The following is a 22,627-nucleotide window of genomic DNA, read 5'->3' as shown; positions in this document are numbered from 1 at the left end:
AGGGCCTGCTATTCAGCAAGCCTTTAATGAATCTTCGTGGACACCTCATCCCTCAGCAGTAAATTAGGTAAAGGTTTTAACTTTTCTACACATTATGAGTTTTTTTCCAGTCACAGAACGTATCCTTTTTTTAAGTTTGTCAATTCAGAAACTCTAGGTAAGATGAGAGAGGCACAAAAGAAGCCACCTTTCTAACTCTGGATTGCTAAACCCGCAGGAGGCGCTGGGCGGACCTCCAGTATCCCAGCATTCCTCGCGCTGCTCCCGTTGCTCTGCGCCCATGTTTCTATGGTAGAGCCGGTCTCGGAGGCTGCGGCGGCGGTGGTGGCGGCTGCGGGAGAGTGGGGGCTCCAACTTTTCTATTGGTTTGGCGTGCAGAGGGTCGCGATGTCAGAGAAAAAGCAGCCGGTAGACTTGGGTCTCCTGGAGGAGGACGACGAGTTCGAGGAATTCCCTGCGGAAGGTAACCCGCTGGGCTGTGCTGGGTCCCGGCGTCTGGGCCACGCGGACCGTGACTCAGGCCTGCGGGGGGAAGGAGGCGCGGGAGCAAGGGCCCGGCGGGAAGGCGCCCGCGGCAAGCCTGGACCCCCGCGGCCGGCTCTGGCGGCTCTGCCCGCGCGACCCTCCGTGCGACCTGCTTGGGGTTCGGAGTGTCACGGTGAGACTCGCCGGTGAGGTTGTATGCCTTCTGCTTCCTCATTGGGAGGAGCCACGGCGACTCTGGGCCTCTAGTTCGGGTGTCATGGACGGTTGGTCCTTTTACTCTTCAACTGGGTCACCTGCCACCTCGTTCAAGCCTACATAACCTCTATTCCTTTTCTTTTCTTTTGGTTTAACAGCCTTCCTTTGCTTTTAAACCTGCCAGAATTAAATTGTTGCTTCTGGTTGGGCTAGTGCCACTTACTTTTAAGACTTTACAAATGAAACTTGTTAAGTAGGGTGGATGGATCAGGTGTTGGTGCTTAATACACGTTATTGTTTTGTTGCTCATTAATTTTTGATCACTTCGAACTAACATAAATTTAAGTATTTATAAGACCCTAAAACGTCTATGTTTTGTTATCTTCATGGTTACCAAGAGGCACTAATTCATTTTCACAAATCTAGCATGTAGGTACCGGTATTACCATTTTTTTCAGATAAAGAAACTGAAATTTGACCAGTGTAACATAACTGGCTAGAAATGATGGACACTTGGCCCTTTTGACGCCACAGTTCTTAAACTTTTTAAGCTGTACTGGTTCTATTTATTTGTTAGATCGTATGGCTAGTTAGAATTTCCAAATTACTTTATTGGCTTAATGTTACACATAGGGTAAATATCTCATAAGAAAAGGAGGTTGTTACTGTTTTTCTAAAGGTGGTAGAAAGGGAATTGTGGTTAATGGTGTACAGATTTGTTACATTAAGCAATTACTGCTTCACTAAAATTGTCCTAAGTTGTACCCATCATGATTCTATTGTGCATCAAACTGCACAGCTGGAACATTTGTTCTTTGTAGTTAGTTATATTCTATTTTTTTTTTTTTTTTTTTAGTGGAAGAAATTAGTGTGCATACTCCACAAACTCATAAACTAACAACCCAAAGCACTTTTTTTCCCCCCTCCAATTCTAGGATCCATTATATATTGTGGGGATTGTTCTTTGTTTTAGTGGTAGATTTATCTGTTCAGATGTGTTTTCTTTACCTCACTTTGAAGTTTGATTCACAATGCTCCAACAATGATCTATGTAATAGAAACTGGCTTATTGAGGGCAGGATCCACTTCTTACTGAAATTTCGTGTTTTAAATGTTTAGCATGAATGTATTCATCGTTTATCATATACAAGGTACAATGTTAGGCACTTTATTTACAGTATATAGTCTAATTATCACCATAACCCTGAGGAAACAGGCTCAGAGATTTAAAAAACTTGCCATTAGGTGGTTCAGCCAAGATCTGAAAGGTCAGTCTTTAGTGAATCCTCAATCCAAGCTTTATCTGTAACATTTAGCAAAGTGCCTGGCACATTGTAGGTGGTTAATAAAGGCTTGTGAAAGGAATGAATCTGTATGTAAAATAAGTAGTTGAAAATTGCTTAAAAGGATCTAGAGATAACTGTGTACCTTGATGATGCACATGGTTTTCCACAACAACTTTTAACAGCTTTTGCAGAATATGTAGGTCTTGTACTAAGTTTATGTTGTGAGCAGAAATTTGTTGAAAATGTTGATAGTAACATAGAAAAATCTCATTAAAGCTTAAAGGTAAAGCAGAGAATATTTTTTGTGAAGAGAGGCCTCTCCAGCAGATTGGTTTATTTACATTAAGTAACTCACCTTTTATTGGTCACCTTACAGAATATTTGTCTTCAGGAGGTTCGAAGTTGTAGAATCTGCTTCATTCAGGAAACTTTCCATTTAAAATGAGAAATGACATTTGAATTGCTTTTGTTTAGGTTTCTGTATTTTTCTTTTGTTTATAATTCAGACAGTTTTCCTTTGTTGTTAATTTCAATTATTGAGATTTTGCTGGATACAAAATTAGCCCATGAGGTGAAGCCAATAAATATTTACTAATAAAAATTGCTCTGGTAAATAGCAAAACTAAAAGAAAAAAAAACTTGGAAAAATATCATCAGAGAATCATTTGTCTTTTGAAACAGTATATTTCTGACTTTTTTAGCCTAGTCATGGTTAATTTTCATTGCCATTCAAAGTGTGATCTATGAACCAGCAGTTTTGGCATTACCTGGGAGCTTGTTAGAAATGCAGCATCTCAACCTAGACCTACTGACTCAGTTTGGACTTTTCCAAGGCTCCTAAAGGATGTGTATGCTCATTAAAGTTGGAGAAGTACTACTTTTAAAATGTGGCCTATTTTGAATCTTTCAGTATTAGATTTTTTTTGGTTATTAATTCTCTGAATTACTTTCAGAGTTCTTTGCCTTCTTTGGAAGTTCTTGTGATTGTCTTCATGGTAAATATGCCACTGACAGAATCACAAATAGATAACTCTTAAATTGCCTGCAATCATCTTTTCAATCTATCCAAGGTCTTTCAAAGGTCTTGTTGGGTGTCTGTGCTCCAGAAAGTGGATGATAGCCACTGTCAAGGGTAGCTTGCAGTTAAGAGCCTGCTACGTGAAAGTCTTTACTGAAATTAATGTGTCCCTGGTTTAACTAAAGAATTGTCCATCTTTTGGGAGTGTTGTTGCTACATCTCATCCCAGGTAAGAACTTGTTTGGTAGGATGCCAGTTCAGTCGTTTTAAGGAAGGGGGATTTCTGTTTTAAAAAAGAAACTAAGATAATGTATTTTCGTGGAGGCCTCATTGTTTTTTTTTTCTGAATATCTCTTCAGAAAATGTGAGTTTTGTGAGATGGGGTGATTCTCTGAAAGTACAAGGGAACAAATACTTCCCCCTCCCCCCATTATTTACTCTGGATCTGTGTTACATTAGTGGTTCTTCACAATTCTAGTTGGTAGGTTTGTAATCTACTCATCGTTAAGTAGGAACTGTTAAAAATTATGTTTAGGATCCTTGTGAAACTCATCCTGCATCTTCTCGACTATTTAAACTGATTGAGAATAGGCTTTATTAGGAAAACATTCAGTGTTCTGGACATGATTGGGTATAATTTTGGAGGCTTTGGCATGGTTAGAATTTTAGAACTGGAAAGCAACTTAAAGTCTACAGTAGGTAGATTTTGTCAAAGTCATGCATCTAAGTTGGTGGTAGTAGAGTGGGGTCTAAAACTGAAATACTCTTAATTTATTTGAAACTTCAAACAAGTTTTCATATTCGACAGCTATTGAAAGTGTATTAAAATATTTTCGTTAATCTCCTTTCTCTGACAAGGGTAAGTTGGTGAGAGTAAAAGTGGGAAGAACAAGTGGGCTTTTAGATTCTCTTAGTTTCTTTTTCCTGTGCCAGAATCGAGAGTTTTTTCTTTTTTTGAGGGAAAAGCTTTTTTTAAAATATTTAAAATGAAACTGAGTTTGCCTCCAGAAGCAGTAGTATTTACAAGAGAATATTATTATGCTAAGTATTCTATAATTTTTCTTTAACCAGTGAAACTGCTATATTTGAAGAAATCAAAAGCAGTATACCACCCACCTCCCCACCCTCCTTGAGAAATTCCTGGGTAAGACACTTGATGAGAACATGTCTGTTGAGGCAGATAATAGGCTGGTGGTCTCTCAATGCTGCCAGCATTCTAGAATAACTGAGGCATTCTCACCTGTGTTTAACAGAGTAGGACATCTTATAATTCTTAACCAGGTGAGTATTTTTGGATGTCACATTTACTTGACAGGTAGGAATGTGAAATAAGTACCAGCATTTTGTGGGTAGAGGTCAAGGATTTTAAATGCCTGCTATTTATAGGCCAGTCCTGTACAGGGAAGAATTGTCCTATGAAAAATGCCACTGAGAAATATTTACTTGAACGTTGGATACTAACTAGGCTAACCCATTAAAAGAAGGATTCCTTAGAATCTTAAATGTAGAAGTAGATACAGCTAATATTGATTATATCAGATATCACACTAATTATTTTACCTAGTACCAAAAGGGGCTTTGCTAATTTTAGTTATTAAATGTAATAGACAAATAATACTATCATACATTTAAATTAATTCATGGTGGTAGCAAGAAATGGAGAATTCATGTTACTAAATATTTTTAAGAAAAAAAGATAAATACAATGAATGGCAAAGTGCCTATTGAATACCCTTTCATGCTAATCATATGCTGCAGTGAATAGTCGTACATCTTTGTATGTGTGCTTTTTGCTTTTATATAAGATAAACTTTTAGAGAAGAATTTGCCAGGTCAAATTGAAAGGTGCATTTTAAAATTTTTTCAATATAATTTTTTTACTTTGAAATAATTGCAGATTTACAGAGTAATTGAAAGTACAACCTTTTCCCCCCAAACCATAAGTGAGTAAGTTGCCAATCTGATGCCCTTCACTCCAGAATATTTTAATGTGTATATTTCCTGCAAAGACAACCACAGTACAAACATCAAAATTGGAAATTAACACATTGATACATTACTATCATCTCTAATCCACAAATTTCTTTCAGGTTTCTCAGATCGTCTCAATAATGTCTTGATTTAGAGTCATGGGTTACTGCATTCAGTTGTCATGTCTCTTAGGCTTCTTCAGTCTAGAGCAGTTATCAGTTTGTCTTTGACTTTCGTGATTTTGACACTTGTGAAGATTATAGGCCAGTTACTTTGTCTCGTGTTTCCCTGTGCTTAGATTCATGTTCAGCACCTCGGCAGGAAAATCATAGTCATGATATTTTGTTCTCATTGCATCCTATCAGGTGGAACATGATTCTCATTTGTTTTATTACTGATGATGTTCATTTTGATCACTTTATTAAAATAGTGTATGAGAGACTTTTCCATTTTTAGATTACTCGTTCATAATTAATAGGTGTTTTGTGAGGTGGGACTTTGAAACGCTGTAAATACAATATTTCATTCGTCAAACTTTCAAGTTATTTATATTAGTACAGACTCATGAATTCTCATTCAGTGGGTTATAATATATTGCTGTTATTTACTTCGATCTCCAAATTGTCTTCTATGTGAACAATGGGAACCCCTTCAAGCTGTCTGCTGTAACCTTTTGACATGTTACCATCATTCTTTGTGCATTTTCTAACATTCTGGCACAAGAAGGTATTCAAGGCTAATCTTAAACTTTCCCTGCTCCAGTTCTGGAATTCGCCATTTCTCCAAGGCATGTTCCTTTTAGTGTAGAATATTTAGAAGGCAATATCTTAGCTCCAATTGTGCAAATTGCTTTTGGGACCATCTCAGTGGATGAAACTAGGAAATATACTAATGTGTATATACATATATATATACTTTTACACCTATATGTATGTATGCTGGTATAAAATCATGAGTTCACGCAGATATCTCCAATTACAGTTTAACACCATGGTATTTATTTCTAATTTTTTTTTCTCTTTCTGAGTTTGTAATTCCTCAACAGTGAGAAACCTGGCTTCCATTATTGTAAATATATTGTCTATTTTGGTCATCTTCCTCCCTATCCAGTCTTTTTTGCTCCCTCCACCCATAGATATCCTGCTTATCCCTCTTGGGCTTCAACATTCTGTACCATGCTGAACTCTTCCATTCTTACTCCAGTATTGGATGATTTCTTCACCATGTCCACGCTCTGACACACCAACCACACAATGCTACTCATCCATATGAATGCCCTTGTGACTCTGCTTTGGCTCTGGCACCTCATTAGGACCAGGTGCATTTTGAAATTTGACATATATTTTCAAATTTCTTTTGTGAGGAGTTAATTAATAGTCCCATCTACAGTTCACCTTTTCCTCATAAGTTGGATTATATTCCATATGAAACATTTTAGTCGTTGCACACTGATGGATGAAAAATATATCATTTGATTTGGATTGATCTGAGTGAGATTGACCATTATTTTTTGTCCTTGAACTGTTACCTTCTTAATTCTCAGTTTCTTCATATGTAATTTATACATAATAATTAGAGTCATGTAGAGATTACATGGTTGTGTTAGTCTGATGCCATAACAAAATACCATATACTTAGTGTCTTATACGACAGAAATTTATTTTCTCACAATTCTGGAGCCTGGGAGGTCTAAGATCAAGGTATTAGCTGATTTATTTCTTGGTGAGGGCCATCTTCCTGGCTCATAGACTATTGTCTTCTCACTTTATCCTTATAGGGTGGAGGAGAGGGAGCAAGCTCTCTGATGTCTTTTCCTATAATGGCCTAATAATTTCATCACTAGGACTCCACCCTCATGACCTCATATAACTTTAATTACCTTTTAAAATCTCCATCTCCATCTTCAAGAACCCAAAATTCTTACGTGGAAGCCCTAACTCCCATCACATCACATTGGGAGTTAGGGCTTCAACATAAGAATTTGGGGTTCTGGGGGACATAGGTAATCAGTCCATAACAGTGATACATGTAAAGTGCATGGCATAGAGTTTGGCGTAAAGTTGGTATTCAGTGATCATTAATCTCCTTTTCTACATCCTAATCTGTTTAGGGATTCGGATTCTGGATGATGTTTAATATTTAGTTTATTTAGAATTCTAACTTTTTGACAAATTTTATTTGTAATTCTAGGTCTATCCTAATTAAGCCTGTTGAAATTGTAGGTTATTTGATAATATATTTTTTAGTATTAAAAACGTTTAAATTAAAAAATATTGCCGAAATCCTTTTCCAAAAGTATTTTTAAAGATAGTGTGGTTATTTATATAAAATATGAAAACATAAAATAATAGCATACATTGTTTAAGTATGCATACAGGTATACAAGAGGTATAAAGAAATATAGTGGAATAAACCCACAAATCAAGATATTGGTGCTTGAGAGGGGGAAATGAGAAGTATGACTCAGGATATTACATAGTAAAAATTATTTGATTAGCTGTTTCACTGATTCTATGGAATCAACAAGCAATAAGCAGTTGTGACTTAAATAGTATTATTACTCGGTTGTTAAACATCATTTATTGAAAGATGTGATGAATTGTGAAAACGTCAAGGGGAAAATAAGTTTCAAAAAACTATAGTTATACTCTTCTTCTGAGATACTAAAAATTTACCAAATATCTTTTTTTTTTCCTTCCAGTTTTGTGTTCTGTTGTGTATTTAATGCTCGGTAGAAGGGGGCATGAATTGTCTTTATTCTGGAACATGTTGTTCTTCTTAATTCCCTCACTCCTCAAGTTCTCTTGCAGTGATTAGCGCATAAAAATGATTTACTCATTGAATATGTATTTCCTGAGTGCTTCCTATAAATCTGGCACTCAGTGGTGCAGAGAGAGAATGATATTGACTGCCATTTATCAGTACTAAGTGCTTTAGATACATAGTCTCATTTAATCCTCATGGCAGCCTTATAATGGTTTATACTTAGTAAAATTAAATAACTTTTCAAAGTCACAGTTAACTACAGGCTGCACTGAGCCAGATTTGACTCCTTGTGGGGTGGGAAGGGTGGGGTGGTTATATGAGTGTGTGTGTGTGCGTGTGTGTGTGTGTGCGTGTGTGTGTGTGTGAACTTAGTGATATAAATGTTAAGGGAGATATAGATCAGTGGTTTTCCTACCAAGCTTAAGCTTTATAGTATTTTGCAGATGCTTATCTTGGGAGATGGGGCTCCTAGTCCTTCCCTTGCATCCCCAGTTAAACCAGAGCAACTGTGCTTTTGATGGTCTTTATCTGTTGGGCTTCTGGGTAAAATATCATTTGGTTTCCTTCCAGTCGCTGCTGGTAGTGGTTGGGGACGGCAAGGATAATCAACTGATAAAGTGCAACAGCAGTCGAAAAGTGGAAATTGTTTTCACTTGTGTACAATGTGAGACAGCAACAATTGAACAGAACTTTCAAAAGATAGAAATGAAGGAAAGGGATTGTCAAAGGAAAGGAAAAAAAATAGATGCTTGGAGGTGGAAAATCAGTGTGTATAATTTAGCTGTGAAATATGGTTACAAATGCAGGTAGTTTGGGGCCTAATCATGGAAAGCTTTAAGCCAAATGACCAGTTTGGACTTTATCCTTAAGTAGGATAAAGATGAGACATGGATTTTTTTTGTTGGTTGTTGGTTTGATATGTGTGAGTTTCCTATAGGTAGGAGGTGGTTTAGGAAAATTAACTCAGCAGAATTCATTTGAAAGGAATAGAAAGAGATGGAGTCAAGGAAGCTAATTAGCAAAGTGTTGAAATAGCTTAGGTGAGGACTAAGGGCCTGAAATAGGTTGTCATTAGAGAGAAGTGGAGACTGATGCAAGAACAACAGAGGAGTTTTGGCAACTATTTCGATTTGGAGTAGTGAAATAAGAAATCAGGGGTTGTGATTTTGCACCTGCATGTTTAATGGATGATGGATGGTAGAGTTCACATCCAATACGCCTGACTCAGCAGTATGGAGGAGCAGAATGAGGGAATTGAGATGAGTGTAGTGCCTGAGGGCTTGGAAAGATGAGCGTAGTAATGGCTTTGTGAATTTCTTAGAATTATGAAGAAAGCACTAATAAACAAAGAGAACCAAAGTCAGCATGACTTTGTAGTGGAACCATTCTGCCATATCTATATCGATATCGATACACACACACACACACACACACACACTCACTCATATACATACATATATACATATATATAGGTATGTGTATGTATACATTTTTAAATGGATGAAAATAATTGTGTTTGAAATTCCCTTGTTTTCTTGTAAGAAAAATTATAACTGGTTTTGTAAGTTATTTGGAGCCTCTTGTTTCAGACTCCTGGTCACAAATAACTACAAGGTCACCAATAGTCTGGTAGCAACATCATTTATAACTTGCTTTTGGTCGTTTGCTCTGAAGTTCCTCACTAACGTTTTTGGTCCTTGTTTGAGAGAAAACCCTTTTTCACACTTAAATGTCAAGGTAATACTTAGATGAAATACGTGGGATCTTTGATAGGTCAGATTTTTGAAATATAAAGCTAGTCACAGTTGTAATTCTCACTGGCAAATGTGAACAAAGCCAAATTTGGGGGCAAAGCCCTAAGTAATTTAGAATTGCTTGAAACTTATGTATTAGGCATCTGTTATTGGTTATTTCCAATTCTGACTTCTTAAAATATGGTAATTTTTTTTTTTTACCAGTACACATCTGGAGGCTTGCACACTGAAGTAAACACAGCTGTGGTTATTTAAACGATTAATCACAATCTTGACAATACATTTAGTTTTAAAGATGAAGTGTAGACATTGTAAAGACATCCACATATTGAAGAAAGGCATTAGACATGAATCAGGTATCTTTGTTTGAATTTATTATTTTGTCCTTTTAAAAAAGCCATTTTTGGGTTTAAGGCTTTAAAAATGAATGATTAAATAAAATTGCATGGTTATCAGTGTATGTCGTAATTGAAAATTAAACCAGAATTCAGAGATGTGTTGCAAGAGATGTCAGCCAAATCCCAGAGATTATAACAATCATAGCTTGTTTGTTACACGTACACTTAAGAGTTTACCTATATTGTAATTTACATGTAACATGTACAGTATGATGGATTTATGTGTTGGAAATAATATTTGGGACTATCATACTCTATCATTTAAACTTTTTACATAATATAGTATATTTCTAAGTAATAAAATCTTTAAAGTTTCTCTGTAAAATACAGATTCTGGTTTGTTGGGGTGAACACTAAAATTTCTTAGTGGTATGCTTATTAAATAACTTAAAATAAGTTGTAATTCAAAAGGTTAATTATTGTCTTGGGTTCTTCATCTATGGTGATTAGAAGAATAGTATGGCATATAGACTTCAGTGCATCTCACTCTAAGGTTAAAGAGTGCATTCAAATTTACGTGATGATTAATGAAGAATTTAACCAGCTGTTTTGTCTTTGTATTTTTACAAAATACAAACTGTCTTAATTATGTGTCTTAATTATGATGTACTGTATAATGATGCCAAAGAAATATAGAGCTAGTGTCATGAATCTTTTTATGTGTGTCGTTCTACCTAAAATTTTGCTCACAATACTGTTATTTTCCCCTTTGTGAGCCATTTCTTTTTCTTGAGATTTTATTTCTACCTTCTTCCTTTTCCTTTCCTTTTATTAAAATAGCATGGGATGATTATAAATGGGGGGGATTGATGTTTTGTCCTTATGCTAAATGATCTTCAGAATTCATCTCAATAAACTAAAAACTGTACCTCTTAAAAAAAAAGACTTTTAGTATCTCCCTTATTTTGTTATTTTGACTTTTTCTAGCCTTTTTAGTATTATGGGTTGGCACTCCTAGAAAACAAATTAACAAGTATGTTTTTTTGACTCTTAAAATTAAAAGAATTAAAGCTAGCTTGAAGACATTAGAATGACATCAAATAGTGTTGAAATCAACATTTTGAATCAAGTCATAATTACGTTAAAAGTTCCTGGGGGTCCCTATATTTTTACTCTTCTGTAAAGGGTAGGCTTATAAGGTTAGTAGAGACATATGAAATATATATATTTCTGTTATTTTATATTTCTCACTTGAATCTTTTGACATGTTATCTTTTTTTTTTTTTTTTTAAGGGACCAGTGCAGATGGAAACCACCTGGTCAGTTAAGGAAGCCGGTTAGTTAGAAGTGGTTCAGGCTGATGTGAGGCTTGGTGTCTTAGAACCTTAAAACAATTCAATTGTGACTTGAGTTGTGTCACACCCTTTATTCAAGAACATATTGTACATTCAGATTTTTTTTTTTGGACATTAAACTTTATTAGATATATTTATAAAAACTCCTTAAAATATCAGTAAAACAAATATTTAATTTGGCAGCTCCTATTTCTAGGCTCAATCCAAACATATTTAAAGTCTAGGAGTTAAGGCTGTGAAATAATGGTAGAAAAAGTTAATATTTTCTTGTAAGACAGTCTTTACTTTTTTTTTTTAATAGTGATAATGGTGGAAGTTTTCAAACAAAGAAGATTATAATGTACAGTGATCTCTAAGGTTTTTGTCTCCAAAATTCTGTAATTTTAAACAATATTCAGTATTAGCCATTTTATAAAAACTTGAAGTATAAAGCCAAAGCCAAACCTTGCTATGTTGTAGTTTAATGAAATAGTGTTATGTGAATTTTTTATACTGGAAGGTCTTAATGTCATTAAAACAAAATAAGAGACAAAATTCTAAGTTGTCTATTAATATTATTAGGAAGCTATGGAGCTCTAGGTTATAGTAACTGGAAGGAATGTGGAGAGATAATATAGTTATTGTTCTCGATACAAAAGGGATAATGGATTTAGTTCCATTATAAGTTCAATAGCCAAGAATCTAAATTTCTATAAAAGATAAGTTTGAGATTTGAAATGCTTTTTTCAGTTTTTAAAATTTAAATTATTTGGTTGATTTCGGATGATTTTATCTTTACATTTGATCTTAGGCTGCACCCCATACCACTTTTACTTAATATTCCTCTCTTGTATACTGAAAACTGCACACTCTGCCTGCTGTATTTTTTGTGTTGTGATAACTCACTTTTTTTCTGACTGAGATTTTTTTGTTCTTAGAAGAACAACAAAGAAAGTTTATGTCTAACATTATAACTTATGTAGTAAACAGTTTATTATTGATTACAATCGCAATATGAGTAACAGCACTATTTTATCCCTATATTTAATGATTAACTCTTAACTAATCACTTTTTTAGTCTATAGAAGTGCAAAAATATTCTTTTATTTTATCTTTAGCTTTGGGAATACATGTATCTATTTTAAAAATTGGGTTGCAGTAGGTATCTCATCACCCTTTCATAAACTGAGGGAAATCTTGAATGTAATTTCCTTTTCTTTAACTTCTTAATCTATTCTCATTATAAATAGTTTCACAAACAATAAAATTTTCAGTTTGAGCTTAAAGATACTTCTACAAGAAAGGAGAAAATGTAAGGATAGATCTAGCCTAGTCAATTTAGTTTTGAGTTGTAATAGTCAATATTATTATTACTGTTGTTAAGAACCTCAGCGAATAGTATAGGATTTAAATTCAGGTAATTGCAGTGCTCCTTCTTTAAGAATAATATTACTAGGTGGTGTAATAATATTACTAGAAAATTTATGCAGTTAACAATTAGTATTTTTTATTGAGAATTTTTGTTAATGAATATACACTCAGTGCCCTATACAATGATTAAAGTTAGGTATACATTTGACTGCGCTTCTTAGCAACTTGAAATAAATATACTAAGAAAAACTTTTTCATTTTTTCAGGCACTGAAGTTTTAAAGAAATTTCCCACATGATCTTTCTTAGGGGAGCATTGAATGAGGTGATCACTGTTCTCAAAAACATTCTTAAATACAGTTATGAATTTTATATAACTCATTCATAATACATGATATTGTTGATCTCTTCTATCTTGAAATATATACTCTTGGCTTTACTGAAACCAAGTGAAACCATCACTAGCAATTGACCACTCAGAGGGAGGGAACTTAAGAAATGTAGTTCCATTTACCCAACATTTTACTGGGTTTCTGCTGTGTGCCCAGCATTTGGCTGTAGGCATTAGAGTTGCAAATTTAATAAAATTTGGTTCCTACCTGAAAGTCTTGAATAGTAACTGACAGGAATGGCAGTGGTCATTTTAGCCATCAGTAGAGGATGGGTATATGTACTCTGTAAGGTTGGGGAAAAGGGGACAAAAGAGGACCACAGTAATAGTCTGTGAAGGGAATAATCAGTGATAAAAATTAACATAGTGGCAGTGAGAATAGGGAAGGGGAAACTAACTCTGGAGATAGTTGAGTCGAAATAGAAAGGACGTAATGAATGATTCTGATAGTTGGAGAAAGAGTAGCTAAGATACCTCGCAGATTTCTGGTTTGGGGAACCAGGTAAATGGGGGGACTTTCTTTTTAAATTATGACGAAGATGTACATCACATTAAAAAATTTTATCGATACATACTGTAACAAATAAAATACCCCTATTATAAGCCATTGCTGAAAAGCTTTAAATCTATATGTGCATTATAAGAAGAAAAGCCTAAATTGCACCTTTTGTTAGTTATTTTTCTTTTTAGGTTGAAATGTTCTTAGCCATGTTTCTAATGGATAACTACTAAGATAAAGCTAATGTCTAGGATGTAAGAGTGTGTAGCTCTTGGGTAACTACTAAGATGAGGCTAATGGCTAGGACACTTAAGAGTGTGCAGCTTATAATTACTGTTTTTGGAGGAGAGGGCATTAAACAAAATACATCTGATTTAAAGTTCTGTTGCATGTTTCACAGCCATTTGTTGTACATATGCTAGGTACTGTTTGAGTTTAAGAATACAAAGGTAAATAAAAGTTTTTCTTAAGGAGCTCAAACACTAGTAATGGACATAGACATATAAACATAATTGTGATTGTACAGTATATAAGTGCTGTGATAGAGATATACACACAAAAAGGAGACATAATCTCTGAGGGTAAGGACGAGGAAAAGGGAATTGTGAAGGTTTCCAGAGGTAATTTCCAAATAGATCTTTTAAAAACTATTTTTCGCACATTTTAATATTAAAACTTTAAACACTGTAGAAAAGTATTAAAAAGAGAGCAAGTGCGGAATGGGAGAGGTGGAGAAAAAATTTTTTTGTAACTGTATGGTGGTGATGTTAACTGGATTTATTGTGGTGATCATTTTGTAATATATACAAATATCAAATCATTGTGTTGTACACCTGAAACTAATATAACGTTAAATGTCAGTTGTATCTTCAATTAAAGAAGGTGGCAAATCAAATACCTAAGTTCATCAGATAATATTTTGTCATTTATTTATATCGTACATATGATACAAATATATGTCTAGTATATATATATAAGAATCATTTGTAAGTAAACTGTCAAAGTTACACTTGACTTAAATATTTCAGCATGCATGTCTTAAAGAATAAAGACATATACTATAAAACAATCTTGCAATCATGTTTAAGAAAATATTTGGCCTACTTTTTATTATCTGTATATGACTTATCTTTTTTTATGTATTACAATTTTGAATTTCAGGCCGGTATCTTCTTGCTTCTCTACTTGCCTTAGTGTTGTTAGTGCTGTTTTGTTTTGAAAGATTGTGAAATAGATGTTATAACTAGAAAAATAAATATCATCCTGAAATTATAATAAATTTTCATGGCAAATAGAATTTTTTATATTAACTTCTGTTTTAAATTATCTGCAAATTCAAGAATTGAGAGAACAAGACAGCATAAATTGAGATTTAAAGAGGAAGATTACCATTTCTCATAGATACAGTATTTTGAATTGTGAGAGCCTTCAGTGGCAAACTTTCTGAAGTTTTTGTGTTTATGGAAATAATATATGAGAAATATTTAGACAGCATCTGTTTCTGTTTGTAGACTGGGCTGGTTTAGATGAAGACGAAGATGCACATGTCTGGGAGGATAATTGGGATGATGACAATGTAGAGGATGACTTCTCTAATCAGTTACGGTAAGCTTTCAGCCAGGTTTTTATATAACAGCATTAATTGTAAGCATGGAATATGTAATTTACATATGATAATTGAGCTCTTAAAAGATGATTAATCTTTGCAATATGTTTTTGGATTATAAAAAGTAAGACATTCTGCCTTCCTCTCCTGTGTTGCTAAACATGAACTTGATGTAATTGCGTAGAACTTTTGTTCTTTCTATGCTCTTTACAAAAGGAGTTAAGTAGAAAGATATTTGCTATTTTTTATCCTTGTGGATTTAATTCTGTCAATGTTAATGTTCTGCCAATATCGAATCACAGCAGAAGTTAAAATCAGAGTGCTAGGATCTAATAAATTGGTGATTCTCAACCTGGAATGGAGATTGGGGTGATGGGGAGTATACTTTTTCATGTTCATGTACAAATCTACCTAATTCAGTGATTGCTTGAGCAAAGTAAAATTTATATAATATAAAATTAACCATTTAGTGTACAGTTTAGTGACACTTTGTATATTGTGTCGTTTAACCATCATTTCTATTTAATTCAAAAACATTTTTAGCACCCCAAAAGGAACACCGTACCCCTTAAGCATTCACTGTACATTTCTCTTTTCCCCCAGCCCCTGGCAACCACTAACCTGCTTTCTGTCTCTGGATATGCTTGTGCTAGATATTTCATACAATAAGTGATCGTGTGTGTCTAAGCTTCTTTCACTTAGCATAATGTTTTCAAGTTTCATCCATGTTGTAGCATGTTTCAGTATTTCATTCCTTTTTATGGCTGAATGATATTCCATTGTATGGATGTGCCACAGTTTGTTTATCTTCTTAATTAGTTGGGAGACATTTAGGTTGTTTTCAGATTATGGCTGTTGTGAACAGTGCTGCTATGAACATTCATGTACAGTTTTTATTTGAAAACCTGTGTTTACATTTTGGGCATATAATCTGAAGAGTGGAATTGCTGGGTCATACTGTAATTCTGTTTAACTGTTTTTGCGGAACTGCCAAACTTTTTCACAGCAGCTGAACAATTTTACATTACCAGCAATGTGTGAAGGTTCTAATCTCTTCATATTCTTACCAAAATTGTTAATTTTCATTTTTTTATCATAACCATCCTAGTGGGTGTGAACTGATATTTCATTGTGGTTTTGATTTTCATTTCCCCAATGACTAATCTCTTTTTTTCGGATTGTTTTGATCATTTTATTACATAAATAATAAATGTTCATCATTAAAAATGTAGAAAAGATAAGCAATTTGAAGATAATAAAGAGCATTTGTAATTCCATTGCTCTTTGACTTACAAACCAGATTAACTTTTTTCTTTAAATAATTAAAAAATTTTCAATTATAGTTTGCATACAATATCATATCAGTTCCAGGTGTACAACATAGCGATTAGACATTTATACAATTTACAAAGTAATTACCCCAATAAATCTGGTACCCATCTGACACCATACATAGTTATTATAATATTACTGACTATATTCCATATGCTATACTTTATATCCCCTGACTATTCTGTAACTACCAATGTGTACTTAATTCCTTCTCTTTTCACTCATCCTCCCAACCCCTTCCATCTGGCAACCATCACAGTGTTCTCTGTATCTATTAGTTTGTTTCTGTTTTCTTTGTTTATTTTATTCCATAGATTCCACATGTAAGTGAAATCATATAGCATTTGTCTTTCTCTGTCTGACTTACTCTGCTCAGCATAATACCCTTTAGGTCCATCCATGTTGTTGCAGATGACAAGATTTCATTCTTTTTTTGTGGCTGAGTGATATTCCACTGTATACATGTACCATCTCTTCTTTATCCATTCATGGACACCCAGGTTGCCTCCATATCTTGGCTGTTGTAAATAATACTGCCGTGAACATATAGATTCACATGTCCCTTTGAAATAGTGTTTTGGATTTCTTTAGATGAATACCCAGAAGTGGGATTACTGGGTCTTTCTTTGTCTCTTGTTATAGCCCTTGTTTTAAAGTCTGTTTTGTCTTATATAAGAATTGCTCCCCCAGCTTTTTGTTTGTTTGTTTCCATTTTCATGAAATATCTTTTTCTTTTCCTTTAACTTTTAGTCTGTGTGTGTCTTTTAATCTGAAATGAGTTTCTCGTAGGCAGTATATGTAAGGGTCTTGTTTTCTTATCCATTTAGCCACCCCATCTTTTCATTGGAGCATTTATCCATTTACATTTAAAGTAATTGTTCACAGATATGTAGTTATTGCCATTGTATTATTCATATTTTTTATCTTCTTAAATCTCTCTACCATTTTTTGTAATTCTAGTTTGGTATTGATGAACTCCTTTGCTTTTGTTTTTGTCTGGGAAGCTCTTTATTTCTCCTTCGATTCTAAATGATAGCTTTGCTGAGTAGAGTAATTTTGGCTATAGGTCCTTGCTCTGAATTTTTTGCGCCAAGCACTTCTGGCCTCCAAAATTTCTGTTGAGAAATCAGCTGACAGTCTTATGGGAACTCCCTTGTAAGTAACTAATTGCTTTTCTCTTACTGCTTTTAAGATTCTCTCTTTGTTTTTAACCTTTATTTAGGATGTGTCTTGGTGTGGGCCTCTTTGGGTTCATCTTGTTTGGTACTCTAAGCTTCCTGTTATTGTATGTCTATTTCCTTCACCAGGTTAGGGAAGTCATTATTTCTTCAAATAAGTTTTCAATTTCTTGCTCTCTACCTTCTCTGTCTGGTACCCCTATTATGCTAATGTAGTTATATTTGATGTCCCAGAGGCCCCTTAAACTGTCCTCGTTTTTTTGGATTCTTTTTTCTTTTTGCTGTTCTGATTGGATGTTTTCTGCTACATTCTAAATTGCTGATTTGATCCTCTATTTCATCTAATCTGTAGATTCCCTTTCATGTATGCTTCATTTCAGTTATTGTATTCTTTATTTCTGACTGGTTCTGTTTTCTAACTGATAACCTCTTCATGTATTTGTTGACCATTTCTGCATCTTTTTTTGAGAAATAGTTATTCAAGTCCTTTGCCCATTTTTAAGTTTGGTTGTTTGTCTTTGTTGTTGAGTTGTAAAAGTTCTTTATATTTTCTAGGCACTAGGCCTTTATCAGACATTATTTATAAATATTTTCTCCCATTCCGTTTTCACTTTCTTCATAGCGTTCTTCACACAAAAGATTTTAATTCTTGTGAAGTCCAATTTTTTATCTACTTTTAAAGAATTCATTGCCAAATTTAAGGTTATAAAAATTCATCTCTCTGTTTTCTTCTAACAGTTTTATAATTTCAGCTCTTACATTTAGGTCGTTAGTCCATTTTGAATTAATTTTTGTATATGATGTGAAATAAGGTCTAGCTTTATTCTTTTGCATGTGCATATCCAGTTATACCAGCACTATATGTTGCAGAGGCAACTCTTTCCTCCCTAATTTTATTTCGATTCCACCCATCCATATCTATTCCTCACCACAGTGATCTAGAAAGTCTTATACTTTGTTCAAATCAAGATATTGAAATTCTATTGCAATTGTCTGATTTTCTAGTCTAGGACATTTGTTCAAAAAGGAAAGGAGATAATTTATAACAAAATTTTAAAATTCATTCTTAATTATGATACAGAAGCTTTTGTTCTACACTGTGTATTTTTTATGGGCTCAGAAATTGTACATTCTAAGGACTTTAGTGTTTTGCTGGATACTAATTACAGTTTTACCCATCTCCTTTTTCCCCTTTTTGGAAATAGTACAATTTACCTTTCACTGTTATTCTTTGTGAGTAACACTTTTACAATTCTCTGTGATTTCTCAAAATTGCTGATTCTTTGATTTTTTGACTATATCTTTTTGTTCTTTTAGTACCCTGAGATGTAATTATTCAAAGCCTTGAGCCTTTAAAATACTTTAATACAGTATGAAGTTATCTTACCTTAGTTTTCAATTTTATCTTAATGATGTTGTTTTTTATGTGCAGTTTCATGGACAAGATAGGAACAATAGCTGTTGAACAGTAATCCTGCTTTTTCTCTAAAATCTGTTAATATAACACCATCTATTCCAGGCATCGGATCTATCTATTCTTATTCTTTATCCATATATAGCTCTCAAAACTGTTATTTTTACAGATCTCAGTCCATTCTAGGATTAAATCAATTCTGTGTATATAAGTTCTTGCCACTTTCTTTTTGAATTTATTTTTGGTTTAATTCTCTTAAAACTGAGCCACATCAGAGAATACCCTGCTACTTTTTTTTTGTATGCATTCTCCCTTTCTTCCTCATTAAGATCATATTATGTTGTTAGAATATTTATTTTCAGCCTTTTCAACTGTTCTGTGTTCTTAATCATGTATCGGTGTTTTCTGTTATCTTCTTAAAATTTTTTTAAGTTGAGGCAAAATGAGGTTTTCTCTTTTGCTATTTCAAATGAGTTCAGTTTCTCCAAAGTGTCTTTTTTTCTTTCATTTGTCAGAAAATAGCACTTTTCTATTAAAAATTAAATCAAGATATTGTTGAATGCTATGATTTTATCAGCGACTTTTTAGTAAATGTATTGATAATTAGATTTCTTGTCACTACTACATCTTGTCTTTTTACTGGTTTGCTAATAGAGAATTATCCATATATTCTTTGTAGCTCGTTGTATTTATAGTACACCTCCACAGTGCTCTTATGTTCTCTGTTGTGCTTTTGCCTTTAGGTTTGTGAATTTCTGTAAGTGTAAAAATCTTAGTTATCTCCATTAGTGAATAAGATTATTTCTTTTTATTGGGTCATGAGTATCTTTTCTCACAAGGTTGTTTATATATCTCCAATGCTATCAAATAGAATTTTCTGTAGTTATGGAAGTGTTCTGTAAGCTGCACTATCCAGTACAGAACTCGCTCGTTACATATGGCTGTTAAGCTCATAAAATGTGGCTGGCGTGGCTAATGAACTCCACTTAATGAACTAATTTTAATAAATAGCTACATGTGACTACAATATTGGACAGCACACCCTCAGATAATCCTGCTTTTTAAAAAAAATCGTCTTGATTAACAAGTTTCCTGCAAAGATGTTCTTCCTATCCTAATCTTTGTAAACTGTATTAAGGACTTTAAAGTGGTGGTATAAACTGTGGTAAAAAAAATCAAAAAAACGAAAACATGTTTTACTGTTTTCTGCTATTGTTGGGTCCTAATCTAAGTTCGGAGAGGCTGTTCATATTCTAGAGTCAGTTATATTCCATGGGGTTCAACTCTGGATCTACCTCTTATGTTGCTCCATGTATTCGGCAAGGACCTAGCTTTCCACTTTCCGTGTTTCTCTTTCAGTGTAATTACCTTTAACAAGTAAAAGTAGAAAGAAAAAGACTACTTGTGTCTCCAAGTAACTAAAAGTGCTTCTGTTTCTGTTTTTGCTGTTTCTGACATATTTGCTTCTTTACGTATCAGTAGAAATAGATAGAATTATGACATTTTCCTAACCCTGCATCACATTTTACCTAAGAACTTCAAGAAGCCACTATAGTTCCTGATTAAAGGAAGAGGACTTCCTAAACCTACCAGTGGCTATTAGTCTTACTTTTGTGCTGCTATTTTTGTTTCAAATAGTGTATGTTACTATGTGTGTCCTGTGATATCATTGCAGTTGTGCTGGATTTCTTTGCTGGATTTTTCCATTCAACAGGCTCATGTATTCGTGTTTTTATATTGTTCTGTGTTTCGTATGTGGTGGCCTAGATTTATTTTCTTTTTTATTTCTTAATATCCTAAATTCTAGCAAAGAATTTAGCTAATAGAGAAGCATATCATTTTTTCTTTTGTGTTTGTAAACATATATAAATGTAATTGGTCACTACCTCTTGCCAGGAAGTCAAACAGGCACAGACTGAGTTGGTGTACTTGTTTACATTAATCGAAAGTTGAATTTTGGGGGTGTTTTTTGTCATTGTTGTTAAATAAGAGAAAGTAAATAATCTACATTGATTTTGTTAAAGGCAGCGGAAAACTAAAAAAGTTTTAAAATTATTTCCATTTTAAATAGAAAAATTCTGAAGGACAGGTATTATAATCTTCAATTTCCTGGGTTGGGGGCAAAGGAAGCATTTTTATTAAATTCAGCAAAGGGAGGGGTAGAGTCAGAAACTTGTACTGATTGATCTCTTGACTCCTGCCTGATGCAGAATTTTACCATCAGCCCATACTGCCCTCTACACCTGAGCAGAAGACAAAGATGTTTCATATGAATAATCTCTAGCTTTAATATTATTCATGGACTTTAGGTCAGTATTTGTATTATAAATAACTAAAAATTTTAGAGAATTGAAGGAGTTCAGGGAAATGAATAATCAATATTATATATCATTCCTACCTTGTGCTTATACTGGTTAATGTGATAGTGTTTAAGCTGTTATACTTGAGAACAAATGTCTTTATCTTATTGGATGTAATGATGTAGGATACATTAATTATACTTTACATTTGTATAATATTTCATCATAGATTGGACTCAAATAATTGTGTTGTAAACTCTTATAAAACGTGGCAGGTAAGTTGCTAGTGATATTTGGAGTGGTAGTTTAAATAGCTGATATTGATTACAGAGCTAAATTTTTTTGTGCAGATGTTTTATACAAGGCAGATAAACAGTTGCAGTTGACATTCTCAAAGTATTCCAATATAAATTTTGAGATTTTTGTTCCACATTTAAAATTATTTTGCTTACAAATAGTTAATGCAGAATAATTTGCACACATCCATAAATTTAATTTATAGTTTTTGTCTTGCTTAGAGCAATAGATATATGTCACTATGGAAACCAGTGTTTATTCTTTATGTGTAAATAACAGTACCTATTGTGATGATTATGAAATTCCTAAACGTTTGATACCAATGTCTTGTGTTCTTAACCATATAGTTCATGATTCTTAAAAACAGAACATTTATATGGTATTTGGAAGATAGCAGTAAATTTTTCACATTTCTTCCATAAATTGATTTATCAGAAATTTAAAGAAAATGAAATATAAGTTTACTAATGGGAAAGTAAAATTTTATTAGCATTATGTTGATTCACATCCAATTTCTTACATAGATTTTTTTTTAGGGACTAAAGTAAAGCTATTGGTAGTATTTTAAATTGGTGCCTAGACTTTGCTCGTTGACTTACTTATTGTGTTATTTCTAAAAACTACCTGTTTCTTTAATTTATCACAATATCTAATGATGTTTTTTGTGTTTTATTATAGAGCCGAACTAGAGAAACATGGTTATAAGATGGAGACCTCATAGCATCCAGAAGAAGTGTTGAAGCAACCTAAACTTGAACTGTTTACTAAATTGTAGGAGAACCCAGGATGGGACACTTTAAAAAATATGTTTATTTCATTACCTACTTGGCTTTATTTTTGCTTTTGTAACACAAAAAAATAAATGTTTTGATCTAATTTTGGTTTGGTTCAGAAGTATTGATCTTTTGCCTCTAATTATTAATTTTCTCATACTATTCATGATTTTCCAGGACTTTATTATGTAGCGACAGTAAAATTTCCTGTTATGAATTTTTTTAATATTAACTGAGGCTTCGAGAGGTTAAATGATTTGAGTCTAGAATTCATTGGATCTCCAATTCAATACTTTTCTTAAACCACATCAATTAAATG

The 22,627-nt window shown here is 33.6% G+C and overlaps 1 protein-coding gene across 1 annotated transcript; it reads left to right on the top strand.

Moving 5' to 3' along the window:
• The first annotated feature begins 265 nt into the window (after window positions 1-265).
• Window positions 266-22,407, top strand: SEM1 (SEM1, 26S proteasome complex subunit). The gene is made up of 3 exons (XM_006911926.3): window positions 266-463; window positions 14,920-15,013; window positions 22,214-22,407. Exons 1-3 carry the CDS (start codon window positions 289-291, stop codon window positions 22,254-22,256), a joined length of 312 nt encoding a protein of 103 aa, XP_006911988.1. The 5' UTR covers window positions 266-288; the 3' UTR covers window positions 22,257-22,407.
• Window positions 22,408-22,627: the final 220 nt, after the last annotated feature.

Source organism: Pteropus alecto, unplaced genomic scaffold (assembly GCF_000325575.1).
Source record: "Pteropus alecto unplaced genomic scaffold, ASM32557v1 scaffold21, whole genome shotgun sequence".
Taxonomy (NCBI): domain Eukaryota; kingdom Metazoa; phylum Chordata; class Mammalia; order Chiroptera; family Pteropodidae; genus Pteropus; species Pteropus alecto.
Note: the sequence above shows the minus strand (reverse complement) of the source record. Positions and strands in the feature narration are given on the sequence as shown.

What these genes read in the sequence shown, in the direction of transcription:
- SEM1 (XM_006911926.3), top strand. Translation starts at nt 289, where the DNA reads ATGGTAGAGCCGGTCTCGGAGGCTGCGGCGGCGGTGGTGGCGGCTGCG. An exon ending in CGAGGAATTCCCTGCGGAAG is followed by an intron (nt 464 to 14,919) that starts GTAACCCGCTGG and finishes TTCTGTTTGTAG; the next exon opens with ACTGGGCTGGTTTAGATGAA. An exon ending in GACTTCTCTAATCAGTTACG is followed by an intron (nt 15,014 to 22,213) that starts GTAAGCTTTCAG and finishes GTTTTATTATAG; the next exon opens with AGCCGAACTAGAGAAACATG.